Source organism: Malurus melanocephalus, unplaced genomic scaffold, assembly GCF_030028575.1.
Source record: "Malurus melanocephalus ecotype Western Australia unplaced genomic scaffold, MMel_1.1 scaffold_113, whole genome shotgun sequence".
Classification (NCBI taxonomy): domain Eukaryota; kingdom Metazoa; phylum Chordata; class Aves; order Passeriformes; family Maluridae; genus Malurus; species Malurus melanocephalus.
The window spans coordinates 1,176,729-1,195,726 of NW_026623345.1; the positions used below are offsets into that span (position 1 = coordinate 1,176,729).

At 54.9% G+C, this 18,998-nt stretch overlaps 2 protein-coding genes across 2 annotated transcripts; both read left to right on the plus strand.

Moving 5' to 3' along the window:
* The first annotated feature begins 4,671 nt into the window (after nucleotides 1-4,671).
* On the plus strand, nucleotides 4,672-7,735 carry CCL21 (C-C motif chemokine ligand 21). The gene is made up of 4 exons (XM_057369614.1): nucleotides 4,672-4,849; nucleotides 5,358-5,478; nucleotides 5,588-5,753; nucleotides 6,052-7,735. Exons 1-3 carry the CDS (start codon nucleotides 4,780-4,782, stop codon nucleotides 5,736-5,738), a joined length of 342 nt encoding a protein of 113 aa, XP_057225597.1. The 5' UTR covers nucleotides 4,672-4,779; the 3' UTR covers nucleotides 5,739-5,753; nucleotides 6,052-7,735.
* A 5,461-nt stretch (nucleotides 7,736-13,196) lies between these two features.
* On the plus strand, nucleotides 13,197-15,934 carry CCL19 (C-C motif chemokine ligand 19). The gene is made up of 5 exons (XM_057369549.1): nucleotides 13,197-13,248; nucleotides 13,524-13,685; nucleotides 14,746-14,869; nucleotides 15,197-15,293; nucleotides 15,751-15,934. Exons 1-5 carry the CDS (start codon nucleotides 13,197-13,199, stop codon nucleotides 15,769-15,771), a joined length of 456 nt encoding a protein of 151 aa, XP_057225532.1. The 3' UTR covers nucleotides 15,772-15,934.
* Nucleotides 15,935-18,998: the final 3,064 nt, after the last annotated feature.

The following is an 18,998-nucleotide window of genomic DNA, read 5'->3' on the forward strand; positions in this document are numbered from 1 at the left end:
GCTGGCACACGCCTGCCCTGCTTTGGGAGCTGCTCCTTGCTTTGCTGGGAGAGGATTTATGACTTGTTAAAGCTCCACTTTCAGTGAAAGCTGGGTTGGCGCCAGTAGTTTCCTCGGAGTTTGATGCTTCCGTACGAGGACCTGTGGGATTTCTGGATGGAGTATTGATGTAGTTCTCTTATTGATGGAAGAGGGAGGGTTGTGCCTGTGGTTGGTGGAAGGGCTGAGGGCTCGCTGAGGGGGACACYGTTTTTGGAGGGTTGGTGCAATTGGTGCAAACAACAATTGAATCTCTCTTCCTCAAAGTGTCTCCCACTCTCTGCCTCATCCCCTTTCCARCACAATTCCTGGCTGCCCCATGGAGGTGTCCACCATGCCACAGATAGAGAGGCTCTGAGCCACTACCCCTTTATTGTCTGGTGATGTAGTGCAGGGTCCAAAGAACGCCATATGTCTGGATCAGAGGGGCTGAGAACTGAGCAATGCTGACCATGTATTGTCCATAAGGGCACAAAACACAGCATTTTCTCAGTCCCTCGATTTTGGGTGTGAGCAAGCACCATGGGCAGCACTGCACATCCTGCAGAGGATGCTGTGGGAAGACAGCACTGTTCCAGGGTGCAGGATCTACTGCTTGCTAAACCCCTGATATTTTCAGCATCCCACCCCACACCTGAGCCACTCTGCAGTCCTGCTAGTCAGCAGAGGGTTAACCTGCACCCACACCCAGCTGGGAAACGCAGAGTGTGTGTGGGGCAGACATCTCAAGGCTGAAGACCCTCTCCCAGCCCAGCTGGGTCCAGCATCCGCGCACTCCAGGGAGCAGCTTCCTTGCCCTTTCCAGCACGTTGTGCTTATCCTGCTCTTCCCATGGGCTGTGCTGAAGGCTGGGGACGGAGCAGCCGCCAGCAGGCAGCCTGCCCGGCTCGTGTGCCGTCCGTTTCCAGCAATTCTTTCCCGCGTCCCAAGGAATGTGTCGCTGTTCCACATTTCTATACGTTGTGCCTGGCAGCCCGCTCCCCTTCCCAGACACGGGGGTTTTCCACGCTGGGCTTTGCAAACTACCTCTGCACGGGGTCCTGGGAATCGGGGCCTCTGCAGGAAGGAATTTGCCGGTCAGCGAGTTGAGCTGAGCTGTGCGACCCCATTCCTGTCAGCAGTGACTTTAACTCGGAGGCAGCATCCAGAAAGATTTGGAAATTCCCAGTCCCACTGGTTGGCCCCCTCTTGATGCCTTCAGTTCAAGGAGCATCTGCTCCCAACCCTGAGCTGCCTGGGAAGCAGACCCTGCAGTCTGGTTAAGTGGGGCAGAACCGAGGGCTTCTGTAAGGCTGATGGTCAGGTGTGGATGAGCAGAGAGCTGAGAGCTCAGCAGAAAGGATCTCCTGGTGACATGGGTTGAGATGCTAGGACACTGTGATGCTAGGAACCAGGGAAGCAATCCAAAGATGAACTCCAGGCTCTGGAGCTCTGCTGTTCCAGTGCAGGGTGCAAACTTGAGAAGCATTTGGGATGGAGGCTTGAGAGAGCACCTACAAGCTGCYACGATGGTTTTACTGCCTGGGAAAGGATCAGAAGCAAGGCAGTGAGGTAACCTCTGCTATAATCCCACTGTTTCTGTGCACTCTGTGTGTGGGGACACCGCAGTCCTTGCTGGGGACAGCGTCCSTCCTTCCTGCACCACAGGGATGCAAAGGGCTGCTTGAGCACAGGGGTAGCCCCTTTTCAATGGCTCTGAACAGWGTCAGACGCAGCCCCTGTGGTCAGAAAGGGATTCTCTGTAGCTGAAACACCCCATAGGAGTACCTAGTTTATATCCCTCCTTTTGTCTGCCTCCATCCTGAACTTTTGAGCTATGGGAAAAGGCTGGTGACTGCAGGAGCCCAGGATGGTGAGAAGTGGGTTTGTGTGGGTGCACACAAGAAATTGTGCCTGTCCAGAGTGGCTGCTGGAGGCTGATGGYGTTTGAAAACCCTAAAAGGTCTTGTCTCCATCCCCACCCTTGCAGTTCCTCTGATTCCCAAAAGTTCAGCCATCTCTGCAAACAGGGATACTAACTCATCTCTCATTGCCAGAAGTTTCCTGGTTTCTCCCTGGGCAGGGATGACAGGCGACAGAGCAAGGCACATCGAGGGGAAGGAGTGAAGGGGATGCTCTGAGGGAAGGAAGGCAGAAGAGGAGACAGGGCATGGACCCCCAGACTGATTTCCATGGGACCCTGCTGCTCAGGTGTGCAGATGCACCTGCAATGGCCAGGTGCCCCCTTTCCCTCTGTTTCCTCTCCAGCCACTTTCCCTGGAAAGAGTGAGAGCCGGCTCACCCAGATGCTTTGTCAGAGATGCAAGTCACAGCAACAGGGAATTGCCTGATTCCTTTGGGAAGGGAAACGCGTGCCCTGACCCTACTCAGCAGCTCAGACCATGTTTTGGGCTGGCCTTGGGCCAGAGGTTGCTGCTGCGGTGTCTTGAAAACACTCAGAGAGCCAGGGACTTTCCAGGAGCCTGCTGCCGTGGTGGGACAGAGAAGGGCAAGGAAGGAATTGGGGCTCTGTGCTGGGATTGCAGAGCTCTCCTGGGCTCCTTTGGGAGTAGAGGRGGTCCTGTGGTGGACAGGTCTGTGCTGGTGGCCACCTGTGACATGTCCTCCCTCTGTCCTACATCACTGATACCACAAAGGCTCTGGGGGAGACTTGGCCAGGGTGGATGGCCACGGGACCAGAGCTTCCCCAGCCTGTCCAGCACCGGGGCAGTGTTCCAGCTGTGCCGAGGGTGGGGATTCATCCAGGTGCTCAGGGCACTGCTGTCTGGGGAGGCTGCTTGAGTAAGGGCTGGACAAGCACAAAGCACCAGCATGGCTCTCCTTCTGCCCTGTCCTGATGCCACCAATGCTTTGGGATTGGAGGAATGGGTGACAGCACCAGGATGGCTCGGGGGAAACATTCCCTGTGCTGCCAAGTATTCCGGGGAGATGCACCTGCAGACAACCACTACTGCCCGTGTGCCACACCTGCTGCTTGCCCAGGCTCTGCTGCCCGACTCCACAGAAATCTYTGTGCTGCACAAGTGTGTGGTGAGCTGCCTTCCCCTGTCTGGTGCTGGGTAYGTGGGTATAGCCCAGAATGCAATCTCCTTGCACATTGATGGAGGAATCCCCAGGAGATCAGCYCTGGCACACTGCCCCAGGCAGTCCCAGAGGAATCCTGGTGTCCTGGCCCAAGAGAGGGCTGCAGGACAGTTGTTGGTGATCTGTGACTCCAGCATTGCCTTCTCCCTGCTGAGTGGGWCAAAAGTCTGGCCTCCTTACACAGCTCACTGGGACTTGGGTCTTCTCCTGGGTTACTCATTGTCCTTGATGACAATTTGTGAGGGTCTTTATCARGARCTGGYGGAAAGTCCTGGGGTTACACAGGCTGTGGRACCCTCAAAGGGGTTTGACCCCCACTGTCACTGACCCCATGAGAGSTGCCCATCCCACTGGGGCTCCCAGGACACAGCTGGCAYGAGCATTGGGACCGGAGCTAGCCGAGGAGCTGGAGGCCAGGGTGGGCAAAGAGGGGCTGCTAGCAGTGGGTGGTGAAGATGGGGACACGATGATAAGGGGGATTTTTTGCTGGTGGGGTTTTCCAGAGGAGTGATGTTGGGACATTATCTCTTCTCAGAGCTCGGGATTAGGGTGAGAGGCAGTGACACCAGAAGCATCACAGGAAATTCCAATTAAATAGTGGGGGAATTGATTTCTGCTTGGGGAACATTTCAAGCACTGGAACAGGTTCCCCAAAGCAGTTGTGAAACCTCCATCCTTGGTTTCTTCCAGACCATGATGTGGTGATTACCTCAAAATATAAAGGTGTCTGAGTGTTCTTTTCCCAGAGCAGGACTGGTGTCACACTAGTCGCTCAGGGCTTGGTCCAGTCACACAGCCATCCATCTCTTTGAATGGCTTTTGTCACCACAGATGTTTCCTGTGGTGTCCTGTTCATATATCGTGGGTTTGCTTCTACATAGTCCCCATCTGTCCAGCCATGCACAGGATCATGCCAGCCTGCCTGTGGAGCTTCACATCCTTGTCAGCGCATTCCTTCAGCTGATCAAGGTCTCCACTCATCCTCAGCTCCCACAATTTGCTTTCAGCTCTGATGTCTGTCAGGCTGTGCTGTTTCCCCAAGCCCCACTGCAGTGTGACCCTCACACATCCCAGCCCTAAAGCTGTGTTCAGCTCTTTGGGGCAGTCTCTAAGGCAGCCAGATACGAATGGGGGCTCAGGGGGAGGGGATGTGGAGTCACACTGAGACACTTCTCATCCGTTTGTCTTGGGAGTAAATCACCAAGTGGGGGAGAAAACAGGTTGACTCCTTGCTTTCTTTAAGAGCTTGGCCACCTTCCAGGGTCCCTGTCATGGGAATAAACACCCGACCCTCCGAGAGCAGGTAGTGGCAGGTTGTGAGACTGGGTAGGAAACTGGAGCCCACGGACTCATCCGGCATGTCCCCCACCTGGCACCCCCCGCCCGATGGGCMGCTGGGAACAGGACAGGACGTGCCTGTAAAGGGGGGCTCGCAGCTTACAGGAATCCCCCACCCTCTACTTGTGCATCACCCAGCCCTTGGCTCGCCGGTGGGCTGCCTGCCAGGCTGTCCGAAAACGAAAGCAAGGAATGCAGAGATAAATAGGAGCAGCCTCGGCACGAGCAGCAGAGCGCGTCCCGATCCCGATCCCTGTCCCGCTCCCGATCCTTGTCCCGATCCCGAGCCTTGCTCTGCTCAGCACCCGGGGCAGCACCATGGCCTCCCGCCTCTTCCTGCCTCTGCTGCTGCTGCTGGCTGCCATCCTCATCTTCAGCCAGGCTCAAGGTGAGGGGCGAGGAGCTGGGACGGGGCAGGGGSTGTGGGTGCTCAGTGGGGTCTGCGCAGGGTGCTGGCCGGTGAGGGGGTGTTTTTAGAGGGTTGAGCTGTGGGGTTTGCAGTTGTGTGTAGGGCTCTGTGTGTGTGCCTGTGGCATTGGCTTGCAGTGCTTGTCATTTTGACAGCCTGTGTGTGTGTGTGTGTGTGTGTGTGTGTGTGTGTGGTGGGGCAGCAGCACCCCAAGCTCAAAAGAACAGTCAGGAGAACGAGGTTCCGTCTCTTTTTAAGGAGCTCATCTCAGTTTCCCTCCCATCTAATTTTCCCCTCCATGATGCCGTGTCTCATCTTGCTGGGACAGAGTGTGACCGGCAGCTGAGCACTGGGGTTGAGAGCTTCCAYCCCCACGTGCTGCCCAGCACCTCCCCAAGCAAGCTCTGTGCTCTCAGCCGGCATTCTGTGCTGAAGCTGTCCTGTCTCAGTGGCTGTCCCAAATCCCACATCCCCTCCTTGCTCACAGGCATTGGAAGCTCAGCTTCGGACTGCTGCCTGAAGCACAGCAAGAAAGACATCCGCGTTGCCGTTCTGAAATCCTACCGCCTGCAGGGACCCGAGTCGGGGTGCATGCTGCGTGCTGTTGTGTGAGTACCCTGTGGCAGTCAGGACCCCTCGGAACAGTTTGGCTTTGGACAAACCTTTCCCTGTCCTCCCGCTGCTTCTCCCCAGTGAATCTCTCTGCTGCTCCCCCAGGTTCATCACCAAGAGGAACAAGAAAATCTGTGCCTCTCCCACCGATGCCACTGTCCAGAAGCAGATGAAGTTCTTGGACGAGAAGGCCAAGAAGGGACAGCCCCGGCGCCCCAGGGACAGATCCAAGAAGCAGAGGCGACCACGGGTCTAAGTCAGAACTGAAGAGGTAGGTGAGAGTGGTCAGTAGGGTGAGGATGCTGTACCCCATTCTAGATCCTTCCGTGTGGGAGGGTGGGCATTCAGCTCTTGGTGCAGAGCCTGGGGGAGCTGCCAGAGCCATGGCTGGAGCATGGAGGCACTTAGGGAACGGCTCTCTGCYGTTTGTGCTTGCCTTGAAATTAAATTTTTTTCTGGAGAGCTGCTGGGCTAAGGCAAATCTTGGGGATGGGCAGGGCATGCCACACCGGGGAATTGTTGAGACCCCCTCCATCTCACCCCCTCCTCCTCCTCCTTGCCTTTGTTAGGACGGATGCCTTCCCACAGGTGACTGACCCACGGCCCGGCAATGGCGATGGAAATCCACAAAAACCACACACCCACCCACCCGCCACCCCCAGGGCGGGGATGGGGCACGCTGGGGAGGATTCCCTCTGCCCCAGAACCTCTTTTTTTGCTGCTATGCCTGACACAGAGATCCCCCRGCACCTGCAGTGCCTGGGGGCTCTCAGCAAAGCAGGTGCCCAGGTCTTCACCTGTCCCACGGGAAAAGAGGAGAGGACCTGGGCCTGGAGCTGAGCCATGGCTTCCCACCCAAGGGGAGTTCTTTAGCCTAGCAGGATGGCTGCTTTTCCTATGACTCTTTTTTTTTTTTTTTTTGCGGGGATATTACACATTTGTATTTATATTTGAAAACTGTGCTTTCATTCAGTCTTCCTGAAAGGTTTTACTTCTGTCTCCTTGTGCTTCACCAAATAGCYTTTATGCTGCAGGCTGGATTTTCTGAAAGATTTCTCTTATTTTTCTAATAAACCATAGCTGCATTTTGTTTTCCTCTCATCTATTTGCTCCTTTTTGGCTTGCAAGGCCGTGGGGTACCAGGCAGGTCCCAAGTCCCATAGTCCTGCTTGAGCTGCTTGCTGGGTGCTTCTTTGYAGAGCAATTAACAGTGGCTGAGATGGAGAGTTTTGGGGTGACTGTGGCTCTCTTTGGGCTATTCTAATCTTTCAGTTKTTATGGTGCACTGTTGCATTGTAGTTCCGATACAAATAGCCACAATCTGTCCCTTTTTTATATTTCCTTTTTTAGGTACAGCATTTCCATGAAATCAGAAGTAATTTTTCAATTTAGTGGAATTATACCCTTTTAGCTCCCCTGGCTACAAAATTGCAGTGGAGTCAGAACAAATTGTTCGTTTTAGTAGAATTTTACCCTTTTATTTCCCCTGGCTTTGCTTGTGTCAGGGATTCAGGCACTATTAAGACAAATGCTTCGTTTTCTGGGAAAAAAAAAAAATCCAGAAACTCTCTTATACTTACTTACCAAATCTGAAAAGCCCACATGATGAAAATGCATGTGGGGCTGTGAGRGTGGGGGAATAGAAGATTTCGCAACATTTATCGTAGACATCTTGCAACCATTTGAGAGCAGCTCTATCTCAAACCTTTAGTGAGAGAAGTCACTAACCAGAGGACACCTTTAGGTGACAYTGCAAGTAGAGGTGGGACAGACCCCTGGTACAGGACTGGAGGGRAAATGGCATCTCTCTACTCTTGCCACCCACCCTCCCCAGCACGCTGAGAAGGAGCAAATTGAACAGATGTTCTGCAGCTGCACTGCTATCTGCTTGCAGAGATTTCCAATGTGGACTTTGGTCAGTAAAGGTCTATTAAGTCATATAAATGCAATAATAGGATTTGCATAGCTTAGCAGTATCGGCACGGGCTGTGTGTTTGCTGGAGCAAAGCTTGCAGCTGAGTGTTTCCACCAAGTATGTTTATCTGGCTTGACCGCTTTATTGAGAGGGCATTTAGGTCTATTATTTCGAGGCTGTGTACAGTAACTGTGAAGCCCAGGATGCCGGCCCTGAGCACGGGACGGGCTCTGAGCTGTCTCCTTGCTGCCGCCTCCTCCACACGGAGCACGCGGCCGTCTGCCAGGCCGGCTTTTGGACAGGATGTGTAGCAATAAAATGTATTCTTTATAACCAAACTCGCTCGTTCCAGCTGTTGTGRTGGGTTTTTTTTTTKKKGRGGGGTGGGAAGGGCTGCGTGGTGGAGGGCTCTTCTCCCTCACACACAGTCATCCCCCAGGTCCAGGCTTTTGCTGCTCTTGCAGTGCTCGTACACTACAAATCTCTTGTAGCTGTGTTTCCCAGCAAYGTGGAGACATCCTGGTTGCTCATCTGTCCCCAGTGAGGGGTTCTGAGGTGTCAGCAAACATGGGCACCACACTTGGATACAGCACACTTGGTTTGGATACAGCATCTTTGCTCACCATCCCTTCAGCCCCTCCTGGACATGGACTGCTCGTTCAAAGCAGGGCTCWGTGCTCCTTGCTGCTTTGGGATAACAGCAATAAACCAGATTGTTAATGAGGCTGTGCTGTGGACTGAGCTTTGCTGGGAGCCTGGGAACTGACACCTGCACACAAAGAGTGAGCTGGGAGGGCTGGAGGCATCCCTGTGTTTGCTGGGGACACACTGCATGCAGATCTTAAGGCTGGCCCTGCCTCTGACAAGCTTCTTGTTCTGGTTGTGGTGTCAGGGGATTATGAAATGTAGTCACAAAAATTTTCTATAAATGAGGTCCAGCTGAGTATGTCTGCAACCACAAACAGCTCAGCGTGAGAAGACGGCAGCAGCGTGTGAAATGTGCYCTGGTGTCTCTGGCTGTGGAAGTGAACACCTCAAAGGAGGGTTTTTTCCCTTTAAATGCTAGGTGGGCATTAGGCTAAAACAGGTTAAATGTTTTARTCACACACACATGCCTGTGGTGGTGTTATGATTCACCCTAAAACTTACCCTAAAAACAGGGTCTGGAAGTGCAGAGGAGTTTGTGCCATGCTCAGGAAGGTGCGGGTGAGCTTGGATGTGTGTGCACAAATGTAACAYGCTCAGGTGTTTGCACTCCCTTTCCAGCTGCACTGCCGAGTGCTGCTTTCCAGGAGAACAAGGTTCCTGGGAGCCTCTTGAGGCAGGTGTGAAGCAGGTGGCCACAGTGCTGCTACGGTGAGATGGCACCAGAGATACACCTCCGAGATTCCCTGTGACAGGTGGTGAGCTGGGATCTGCAGCACACAGCGGGCACCAAAATTCCTTCTTCATGAAGGAGCTGAAACCTTCTGAAATCCCAGATCCCAGCTGGGACAAGAGATATGAAGAAAAATGGTCTAAGGCAGTGCTGCAGTGAAGCAGGAGAATGGGATTCACACAGCTGCATCCCTGGGCAGGGCAAACCAGCTGCTTGCCCCATAGAAAAGGCAGTGTTGATGAAGTATGTGCTGGGGCAATGCGTGGGCAAGGGCTGTAAAAGCCCACCTAGGATCTGCAGGGAAGGAAARAAAGTTGAAGCAATGTCAAGCAGTGCAAAAAGTTAGGAAAACTCATCCACCCTGGAGCAGAAAGGCTTTGGGGACAGTGGAGAGCAGCCGGGCGAGACAGAAAACAGAGTGTAGCCAAGAAAGTCTTGAGCTCAAGCCAAATGATTAGCTCAAGTCATYAGCTGGTGCAGACAACGCTCCGGGGTTGTGCCAGCAGCAGAGGGCTCCGAGCTGCGATGCCAGGCTGAGCTCCAGCCAGGCTCACCTGGACATGGACACACCAGCTCCATCCCTCCATCCCATGCCCTTGCCCAGCAGCAGGAGCAGGCGGTGCTGCAGCAGCCTCATGGGGACCGAGGGCTGCTTTTGGGGTGTTAGAGGGGCTTTGGTTTCCAAGCAAAGCTTCAAAGTGGTTTTTTTGGTGAGGTCTGCCATGGTCTTGAGAGCAGAAAGGATGTGGGAAAGTGGCTGGTGGGCAACAGGGGCTCTCACCCTTCCTGCCCCAAGGTATTTCCAGTCCTGGCCATCCCCTGGCACTCACACTGCCCAAGAGGGCACAGCCCAGAACTTTCTGTCAACCCTGTCATGGCCTACRTGTAACTCCCAAGTGCCTTCCTTCCCTGATCTTTGGTTTCTGAACACCCTTGGCTGTGAGGTGTCTCATGCTGCTATTCCTCCTTCCACTTCCCCAGAACCTGAGGTCCCTCTGCTTGCCTCCCATCCTGCTGTGCATTTCAGATCTGCTCTTGGGCTGTGGAAAAGCATCTGCTCCCCTCTGAGGATATCCTGGGATGGGGCCAGCCTTGCTCCAGAGCTGCAAAAAACTGAAAACTCCATGGTCTCCCCTGCCCATTGTCAAAGAGCCAACAGAGCAGTGAGAGCACCCTCCAAGGGTTGGTTGTGTCCCATGTGCCAGTAGATCTGTCCACATGTAATGTGGTGTGCTGCCTCACTGGATACCCTTACCTGCCAAGCCACGCAGGAGATGTCAAGGAAATTGCTGCTGGGCTGCTTTTTGTACAGATCTTTGAGCTGTTCCCAGCCATCCCCTCTGAAATCCCTGAGGGGAATCAGAATGCAGAATGATGGCAGGGAGTCAGTTCTGGGGGCATCCCACCTTGCTGCTATTTCAGGAAGGATTTTGCTGGGAAACTGCAGCCCAGAGGTGATGCTGAGGGAGCCATGTGCTGCAGGGATCCCAGGGGATGGCTGCTTGCCTGGGAGCGTAGAGCAAGATGAAGGTTCTTGGATCTGCTGCTCATCACTCATGGTGACCTCAGCATCAGCGACACTGAAGCCAGTGAGTATTAGGGACAGAGCAGGAACTGGCACGTTTTGAATCCTTCTGAGCCAGATCCTCGGGTTCATCTTTGCTGCCTCTGGGCAAAGCCGTGACTTGCTGCGTTTTCCCCCTTTATCACCATTTAAATCAGATCGACTGTGTTCACTCAGCTGGAGAAGATCCAGTGGGGCCCTGAGCCCCACAAGCTGTTGTGGCCTCAGTCCTTGTGCTACACCAGGACTGGGAATGTGATGGAGCTGTGTGAAGTTGCTATGAACTGGGTGTTGCAAGGGAAATTGTAGCAGCTTCAGTGCTTGCCCAGTATTTCCCAATGAAACAAATGCAGCCAGATCCCACACCAGGGACTGGCTGTAGCTGGAATTTACTGAAATTCCCCCTTTTCCCTTTCCAGCTCCGTAGCTCAGAGGTGGAAGGCTGACCACCACCAGACAACCTGGGGAGCAGCTGTCCTGGGGGCTCCTGTGGCTGCCAGTCCTCAGGAAAGCAGCAGCTTGGTCAGTGCTGCCTGAGGAGAGTGCAGGGGTGAAGGCGATACCCACATGGTCTGTTTACATTTTGATGCGTTTGGATTTCCCACAGGGATCATTTGTGCCTTCTGATTTCCACTTTAATTAACAACTGCATTATCGAGGTTTCTGCAGGGGTGAGTGCTCATGGATGCTTCATGCTGCATCCTGTGGTGTCCTCAGGGCTTGAGCTCCAGAGCTCCCTAATTGCTCGGGAAGAGGCTTAAATGAGTCAGTGCACACGATGCTCTTCCCTCATCCCCACCAAATCCTCTGCCTGCTGTGCCCCTGGGGATCCTGGACCCTGAAGCATCCCTGTTTTTCCCATCTGCACCATCTTTTCTGGTTCCTGAGGCTGAGCCCCACGAGGGGGATGGGTGACCTTCCTGCATGCCACAGGGATGCACTTCAGAGATGACCACACTTTTCTTAGAAACCCTACTGACCCCAGTAGAGGGGGGAAACCCRCACATTCCCCTTTCACAATGCAAGCGGAAAACCCCTTTCCTCACTGGTACTCTTCCTGGGGAGCAGAGGCGTGTGAAGCTGCTGTGCTTTCACCCACTTGGCTCCCAGACAGCTGTCATCAGGAGGAATGGCAGTTCCCTTTCCTGYCCATGTCGGTGGCAGGGGCTGTGGGCAGATCAGGGGCTAAGAGGCTCACCCCCAGAAGGATATATTCCCTACTCAGCAGCAGCAGGCAGGAGACCCTTGTGCCGGGCTGAGGATGGCCCTGCTTGCCCAGGGGTGCAGGACCCAGCAGTGCCTGGAGGGGAGTCCCAGAGCATGGGACTCCCACCAGCCTTGGTTGTGCTACAAAACCTGCCAAACACATGGAACACGCAAGGAGGTGAGTGTTTGCTGCTGGGCAGCTCCCCCAGCAGCCCGTGCCAGTGGATTGGGGCTCTGCTTTTGGGACCCACTCTTTGCAGAGGGCTCCAAGCTGTCAGACCAACCCCTGGTGAGGAGCTGGCTCTGAATTAGGAACAGCTCTGGCCACCAGCACCAGGAGCTGTCATCCTTCCTGCTGTGACATCTCTTTGGCAGCGTCCTGAGGAGATTAAGTAAAGACCAGGTTGCAGAGCCAGCCTACATCCCAAACCTGCAGGGAGCCCAGGGCTATTGATGGACGCTAATCCTCCACCACCTAAACTCGCCTTCTGCTGGCTTGTGAATGTCAGCAGGTGCTGACTGAAGTTAAGCCGGCACATCCTGTTTGTGCTACTCCTCCTGCCCTTAGCCCCAGCCTGATCCCAGCTCCAGCAAGCCAGAGGCAGAGGAGACCACCCCACACACGAGGCTGGTGCCAGTGCAGGGTTGCAGCTCCATGTCTGGTGGCATGGCTGGAATCTCCTCTTGCTCCATCCCATGGAGTGGGGAAGGGGCAGAGCCCCCCTGAGAGGGGCAGAGGGACTCACTGAGCTCCCYGAGTGCCAGCTCTGTCTTTTGTGTCCAGGCGGGTATTTGTCCACATGGAAGGTGTCTGTCCAGTGCTCTCCACTGAGGTGCAAGGACAGCCCAAAGCTTGAACAAGGGAAAAGGCGCAGGCATAGAGACTCTGCTCCAGGGCTTTTTTGCCCTCCTGCAAAATATTTTTCCTATTGTCAGTGGGAATTTATCTGGGTGCAACTGATGCCTTTAAGTCTGTCTGTCCTTGGGCCCCTCAAAGAAGACCCAGCATCTCCAACCCTCTACAAGCAGCTGCTGACAGCAATGAGCCTTTCATCATTCCATCCCTGGGCTGCACAACCCCAGCGCTCTCTGCTTCCCATGAGGGACTGAAGCAGCCTGGATTAAGGGACATCGCTGCAGGTGGCACTGGCACTGGCACTGGCACRGCRGTGAGTCACCATTCCAAGGAGAACCAACCCCCGTCCCTGTGCTCCTGTGAAGATTCAAAGCAGGAACGCTGGTCCTCGCTCTCGGCAGAGCCCACGCAGCGGGTGAGCTGCTGGCACCCTGTGCCGTGCACACAGCCTCTCTGGGGAATTTCTGCTCTTGCATGGAGAAAATCTGTTTACAGGAAGCTCTGTAGCAGCCTTTGGCCAAGAATCCATTTGGTGGGACACCTGGAAATCAGGTTGTCTTTTGGCCTGTGAGATCTTGGCCCTGGGATGGAGCATGCTGAATGGGYTCTCATCCCTCTGCCAGCTTCGGATGTGTCCCACACAGGCACTGGGGAGGGCAGGGGGAGACAGCCAGGCTTCAGCAACCAGATGGGGAGAGTCTGAGGGGAGACAGACATCATCCCAGTACCAACAGATATCCCAAAAATGGGGTTGAGGCAARTTCTACCCCCATAGTATCAGAGGGTTGATCCTACATGATGTTTAATGTGAATGTTCTCTCAGAGAAGAGACTGGGGAATGTGTGGGGTGAGGCCCCCATGTGCCATCCCAGAGCCCTGGGGTGCTTTCACAAGGTACAGGGACCCTGGAGCTGTGGCCTGAGCGTTGGTAGAGAGGGCAAGAGAAAGTTTGGCTGTGGGACCACAGAACAGCTGGCTGCAGGGAAAGCAGCTGCCAGGATATTCGGGAACTTTTCAAAGATTAAAATCCAGCCTGTGGAAAGACTTGTTACAGCGTCCCAGCCTTCTTCTCGGCTGGGCTGTTCAGGGAAAGTGAAAGCCGGGTCTGGAAGGATATATAAGCTGCRGGGAGCAGCAGCAGAGAGCAGGGAAGCTGTGCAGAGCTCACCTCTCCTGCCTGCAGCTCCGACGCCTCCAGCCCATCCACTGCCAGACCCACCAGCAAAATGCAGCCGCTGCATCTTCTGTGCCTCAGTCTCCTGGTGCTGGGAAGTATCCTGAATGGTAAGAGGGGTCTTCTCAGGCTGCCTTTCCTGTGGAAGGGAGAAAATTGTTTCTTCTGTCTTTTGCATTTCCAGCAGGCTTTTAGAGGGACAAATGGCTGGGGCTCTGTCCYAGCCCTCCTGCATTCTCTGCTGGTAACCTGCCCAGAGGCACTTTGTTCTGCCCAAAGTCCAGACWGCAGCCTGCTCTGGGRCTCTGGGGCTGGGAAGGTGTGTTTGGGAAAGGCCATGGAGCAATCCTGCCTCCCAGTGCCCTAGCCCAGCTTGCACACACTGGGCTGGGATTGCATTCCTGTCACTCTGTGGTGTGGGGTCGGTGTCGGGGCTGGGAGCCAGAGGGAGGGCGTGTTTTAGGGTAGGGGCTCGGGTTCGAGAGGCTCTTGGTGTTGGACATGGGGGTTGCTGTCTGGGTGGGTGACACCAGAACCTCTGCTCTGTGGTGGGGAGCTGGGGAGCCCATTGGCCTTGYGGTTTGTGCCACACCTTGCTGCTGACGGCTGCGGATGTCTGTGGGCGCTGCCAGCCTTGTCAGGCATTAGCAGTGAATGCAGCATTCCCTGGAAGGGTGACTCCCAAACTCCTGCCTGCAGGGAAGCGCAGACAGCTCTGTCCTTCAGCTGTCACAGGAATGATCCGTGCGGGGCGGGCTGTGATGGGGTAGCTGCCAAACCTGTGATTGCTCCAGTAAATAAAGCTGAAGTCATCCCCAGCCCCTCGGAGGTGTATGTCGGTATTGCAGCGCCYTGAGGCGGGGTGAATAAAGACCCCCGGGCCCTGCCTTGCCAACCGGGGTGCAGGAGGGACCCAGGCACGCAGAAGGGTTTCTTGTTGCAGAAGGGTTTGCCTTGTGCCTGTTTGCTGCTCCYCATCTCCTTCGCTTTCTGCTGGAAGGAGGCAAAGGGCTCCCGGCACCAGGGTGTGAGCGCCATAAATCCGGTGCCGGCGTGCCCAGCCGAGTGACAGCATCCCTGCCAGCACCGTCCCCYCGCACCCCTTCACCCTGCAGGGCAGCTGCCAGAGCTGCCGCTGAGCTCAGCCTGCACTGTGTGTCCCCCCGACAGCGCACGGAGGGATCAATGTCCTGGACTGCTGCCTGCGGACAAGAGAGACGCCCATCCCGCGGTGGATCGTGCAGGACTATCGGCTGCAGCTGGTGCAGGACGGCTGTGCCATCCCGGCTGCCATGTAAGAGCCCAGGGCCTCGAGATGGCCAGGGATGCACCTGGCACGGAGGCAGAGCTGGAGGCAGAGCAGGATGGAGCAGGGATGCTGGGCTGGATTTGAGGGCGAAGGAATGGGGAGAGTTGTGGAAGAGATCCTGGAGGGGCTCAGTCAGAGGGGGAGCAGATGACAGGGGAAGGCATGAGAAAAAAAAAAAAAAAGCCGAGGAAGAAAGTCATTGAAAGGTGGAGATAGGGGAGGGCAGTGGGTGAGCTTGAGCTGTTCTTGATCAGCCCTGGGGTGTTCTGCTCACTACATTTTGTTTTTTTTTTTCCCTCATGTGCCTGGCAGATTCATCACCACAAAGGGCAAGCGCCTCTGCGCACCCCTCCATTCCCAATGGGTGATTCGACTCCAAGAGAGGCTGGAAGCCAGCTCTGCCAGGAGGGTAAGAACCATCCCTGTTCTCAGCCAGGCAGGAGGTCAGCCGGGCAGTGGGTTTATCCACTGCAGAACAGGCTTTTCCCAGCGTGACTGGGCTGTTGGGAAGAACGGGGACATGGATCCCTTGTCTTGGTCTCCATCCCTCCCCCCTCCAGCTGGGACCAGTCTGTCTCCTCGGCACTCCCTCTTCCACCCCAAATAAATGCAACCCTGGGACTTTTGTCTACCCAGTGTCACTCTTGTCTGAGCCTGATGTGTGCCATGACAAATGGCACTGGGAACAAGCCCCTTGCCACTTCTGTCCTGCAGGCTGCTGCCTCTTCATGGGGAGGGTTTGTGATGATTTGGGGGGTGTGTTGCAAGCCCTGCCAGATCCATCCCCACCATGGCTTGATCAGACTGCGGGGAGGCCCCTGCCCTGAGGAACACACTAATACCAGTTGGGTTTTTCACTTCCCCAGGCCAAACCCCAGGGCAAATAGGCCCTGAGGAAACCCAWGGCTGGTCCCAACGCCTGGAGTGGGACCTGCTCCCAGCTGTGAATATATTGCCAATGGAGCCGACCTTCTTCCATCTCCAGCCTTGTGCAGACTGACACTCCTTGGGACTTGTGTCACCACGTGGGGATAGGCAGAACCCTGTCTGCTCTCTTTTTTTTTTTTTTTTTTTGCTCTGACTCTGGTGTGANGAACCCTGTCTGCTCTCTTTTTTTTTTTTTTTTTTGCTCTGACTCTGGTGTGACCCAGCAGTCTGTGCCAGTCTGAGCCAGGGGCTGCTGGACCCCATCATCTTCGCAGCCTGGAAGGTGTTTGATGGACTGATCTGCGAGCTGGGGACTTCCAGAATTCCCTTCAGCACAGCAGTTGTGACCTCCAGCTCTAGTCTGATCCCTTTCTGTGAAATTGCCAGCCCCAGCCTGGAGCCCTTCTACAACCCAGGGCAGGGTGGAGATGGAGGGGAGTGGCCATACATCTTGAAAAGCATAACCCAAATGTCCTCAGACAATCAGTGGCCAATGTTGCTCCTCTCTCACTCAATTCCCTGCACTGTTTCCTTCCTGCCCTTCCTTGCAAGGGTGGAAATAGAGCCAATAACGTGGCAGCCTCAGAGCAGGCAGTGATGTGGCTTTTAGGCTCTGCTGTCCCCAAGACAATGCCCCCCATCTCAGTCCCCCAGACTGACACCACAGCCCTGCCTCGTGCCCATGCCTGGAGGTCAGGCTTGTCTCCAGTTATTTGCTGCTAGATCTTTTCATTGCTACAGTTCCATGTGTATGCTGCTTCTTCACTCTGTCTCTTTTTTTTTTTTTTTTTTTTTAAATATGCTGTGATTTTGTTAAATAAAAAAGAAGAACCAGCAGGTAGTTGTCATGCCTTGTATTTGAGCCTGAAAGCCAGCGTGGAGTGTGTGGTGAGCAGTCAACACTGCTCAGTGCTGCAGAGGCAAGAGGGGGGCTCTGCTGGGTGTGGGGAGAAGGAAAGAGGGTTCACAGGGGTGAAGGATGCAGCACCTGGGCTGCAGATATCTCCTGGGAGCCTCTCCTGCAGCAAAGAGCCCTGCTCTGCAGTGCCCAGCCAGGCTACAGGGGTGGGTGCCCAGGGGAAGGTGTGCAGGGATGGGTAGGAGGGAGYGTGCCAGTGTCACACCAGCCAGCCCAAAACACCTCTGTCCTGCCACTGCAGGTGCTGGGTTGGAGCTGCCCAGCTCTGAGCTTCCATGGGAGCACGGGCCATGGAAGAAGAGCTGCAGGAACAGGAGTTTTGTCCTTGCAGTAAAGGGAAACTGAGGCACAGTGCGGTTGATTGCTCTGGTGGGTCAGTCCTTGCTGGCAGCTGGGGTACAGGTGAGCAGAGGGATGATCTTTTGGGGCAATGGGGGYTGCTGAAGACACCTCTTCCTGGGCATATCCATGGACAAGACACCGATGGCAGCCCCCCAGCTCCTGCCACTCATCAGCTGTGAGCTGACAGTCTGTGGCCATTTTGCTCCTTGGGTCTGCTGTGCACTCTGACTGAGGTCTTGCTGCCTCAAAGTGTCCTCATATCCCCTTTTGCCCGGGCCAAGTGATGTTTGAACAAAGCTGCTCTGTCCAGCTGAAGCACGGGCTGGACACACACAAATGGGATTTTTGTGGCCAACAGCCAGGCGCTATCCCCTCCTCCCCAGCACCACAGTGCCAAATGTRACTGTCCACGTCATTAAGTTAGCCAGGTTTGGTGCTAACCAGCRTGCCTGGGCACAGGTTGGGAGTGAAATAGCCCAAGACCATTCCTGAAGGGGCAAGGGGGATGTGGCCACCAGTCCTCGGGGGATGGCATCCACGGTGGTGCAGTGGCTGGGTCACAAGCCACGGATTGTCCAGGTACCTGACAGCTTTTTGCTGAGACCTCCTGCTTGCCAGCTTAATCCTGTGCCTTCTCATCCCCTGGCTGCCTGGCTCCTTTGCTGGTGGCTCGTTTCCCTGCAGGTGCTCTCTGCTCTGGGGCTCTCCTCCCTGCTATGTGCACACGCAATGGCCCGGGCTCAGTTATCTCTGAGCGTGGCTCTCCCAGAGCACCAGCTCTGTCCCGGATCATTAACTGCAGTGACAGCCCCAGCAACTCAATCCTGGGCACAGAAGGAAGAGGACGAAGGCTGGTATGGGAAGAGAAGCCAAGACAAACAGTGTGAGTGGGAAATGAGGATAACTGGCGCWGTCTTGGACAGAAGCCTTCCTGCTGCTCTCTCTGTGACCTGTGAGGGGGCCGTGGCTGGGGTGGGGGAGGATGCTTGGCATGGATCAGCTCCGAGGCTGAGCAGCTGCAGCTGGAGCAGATCCCTGTGAAGGGCCTGGACTGACAGAGGGGCTGAGGATGGGGTGAATCAGATTCATCCTTGGCTGCAGGCTACCATGACAAGGAGAACAGCATCCTGGACCAGGGACAATGAGGGAGAAGTGGCTGGCACTGATCTCTTGGATGTTGGAAGCAGGTTAATCTATTTCCTTAAGAGTTTGAGGGAAATGTTGACAGAGCAGCCTGTAAGAGCAGGACTGCAAAGCCCAGGGTTCCCATCTCTCCTGGGAGCTGCAAATGTGTTCTCCTTAGAGCAATGCAGCTGCACACCACAGATCCCTGCTAGGTCCTTGTCTGCCGTGGTTCCCAAGTGGATGGTGATCCCGATCCCAGCAGGCTGCTCTTATCCCCCAGGGAGGATTAAAGGAGATGCTGTCCTGGGCTAWGGATGGACCACCAGGATACTGTGCCTCCTCCAGCCCTGCAGCAGCCTGTCCGCCCACTCCAGAGCCCAACTCCTTCTGGAAATCTGTCAAAAACCAGCCTGGTTCAGTGCTGAGTAAACTAGGGAGTGAGTTTCTCTGATACAAAATGTCAACTATCTCTTTAGAAGGAAGCAGCCACTTTCCTTAGGGGAAAGCAGTAGTCACTGCCATATCAAAACCCTCGGTTCCCAGCCAAAAGCTAGTTTGAGTAAAAAAGTCATGTTTCTCTCTTCCCAGACTTGTTTTTCCTTCTTTTTTTCCTACCCTCACTGCATCCTCAGGGGTGGGCTGTGCAGGACCAGAATCCACTGCAGTACGATGCAGACATTCTCTGTAGCTCTGGAGTTCATTTTGTCTCTGGGGCATTGGCTGAATCCCCTGTAGCCCTTCATTTAAACCTGGGCCCTGAATTTCACAYGTTGTGGGGTAACAGGATGCTGTACCTGCAAA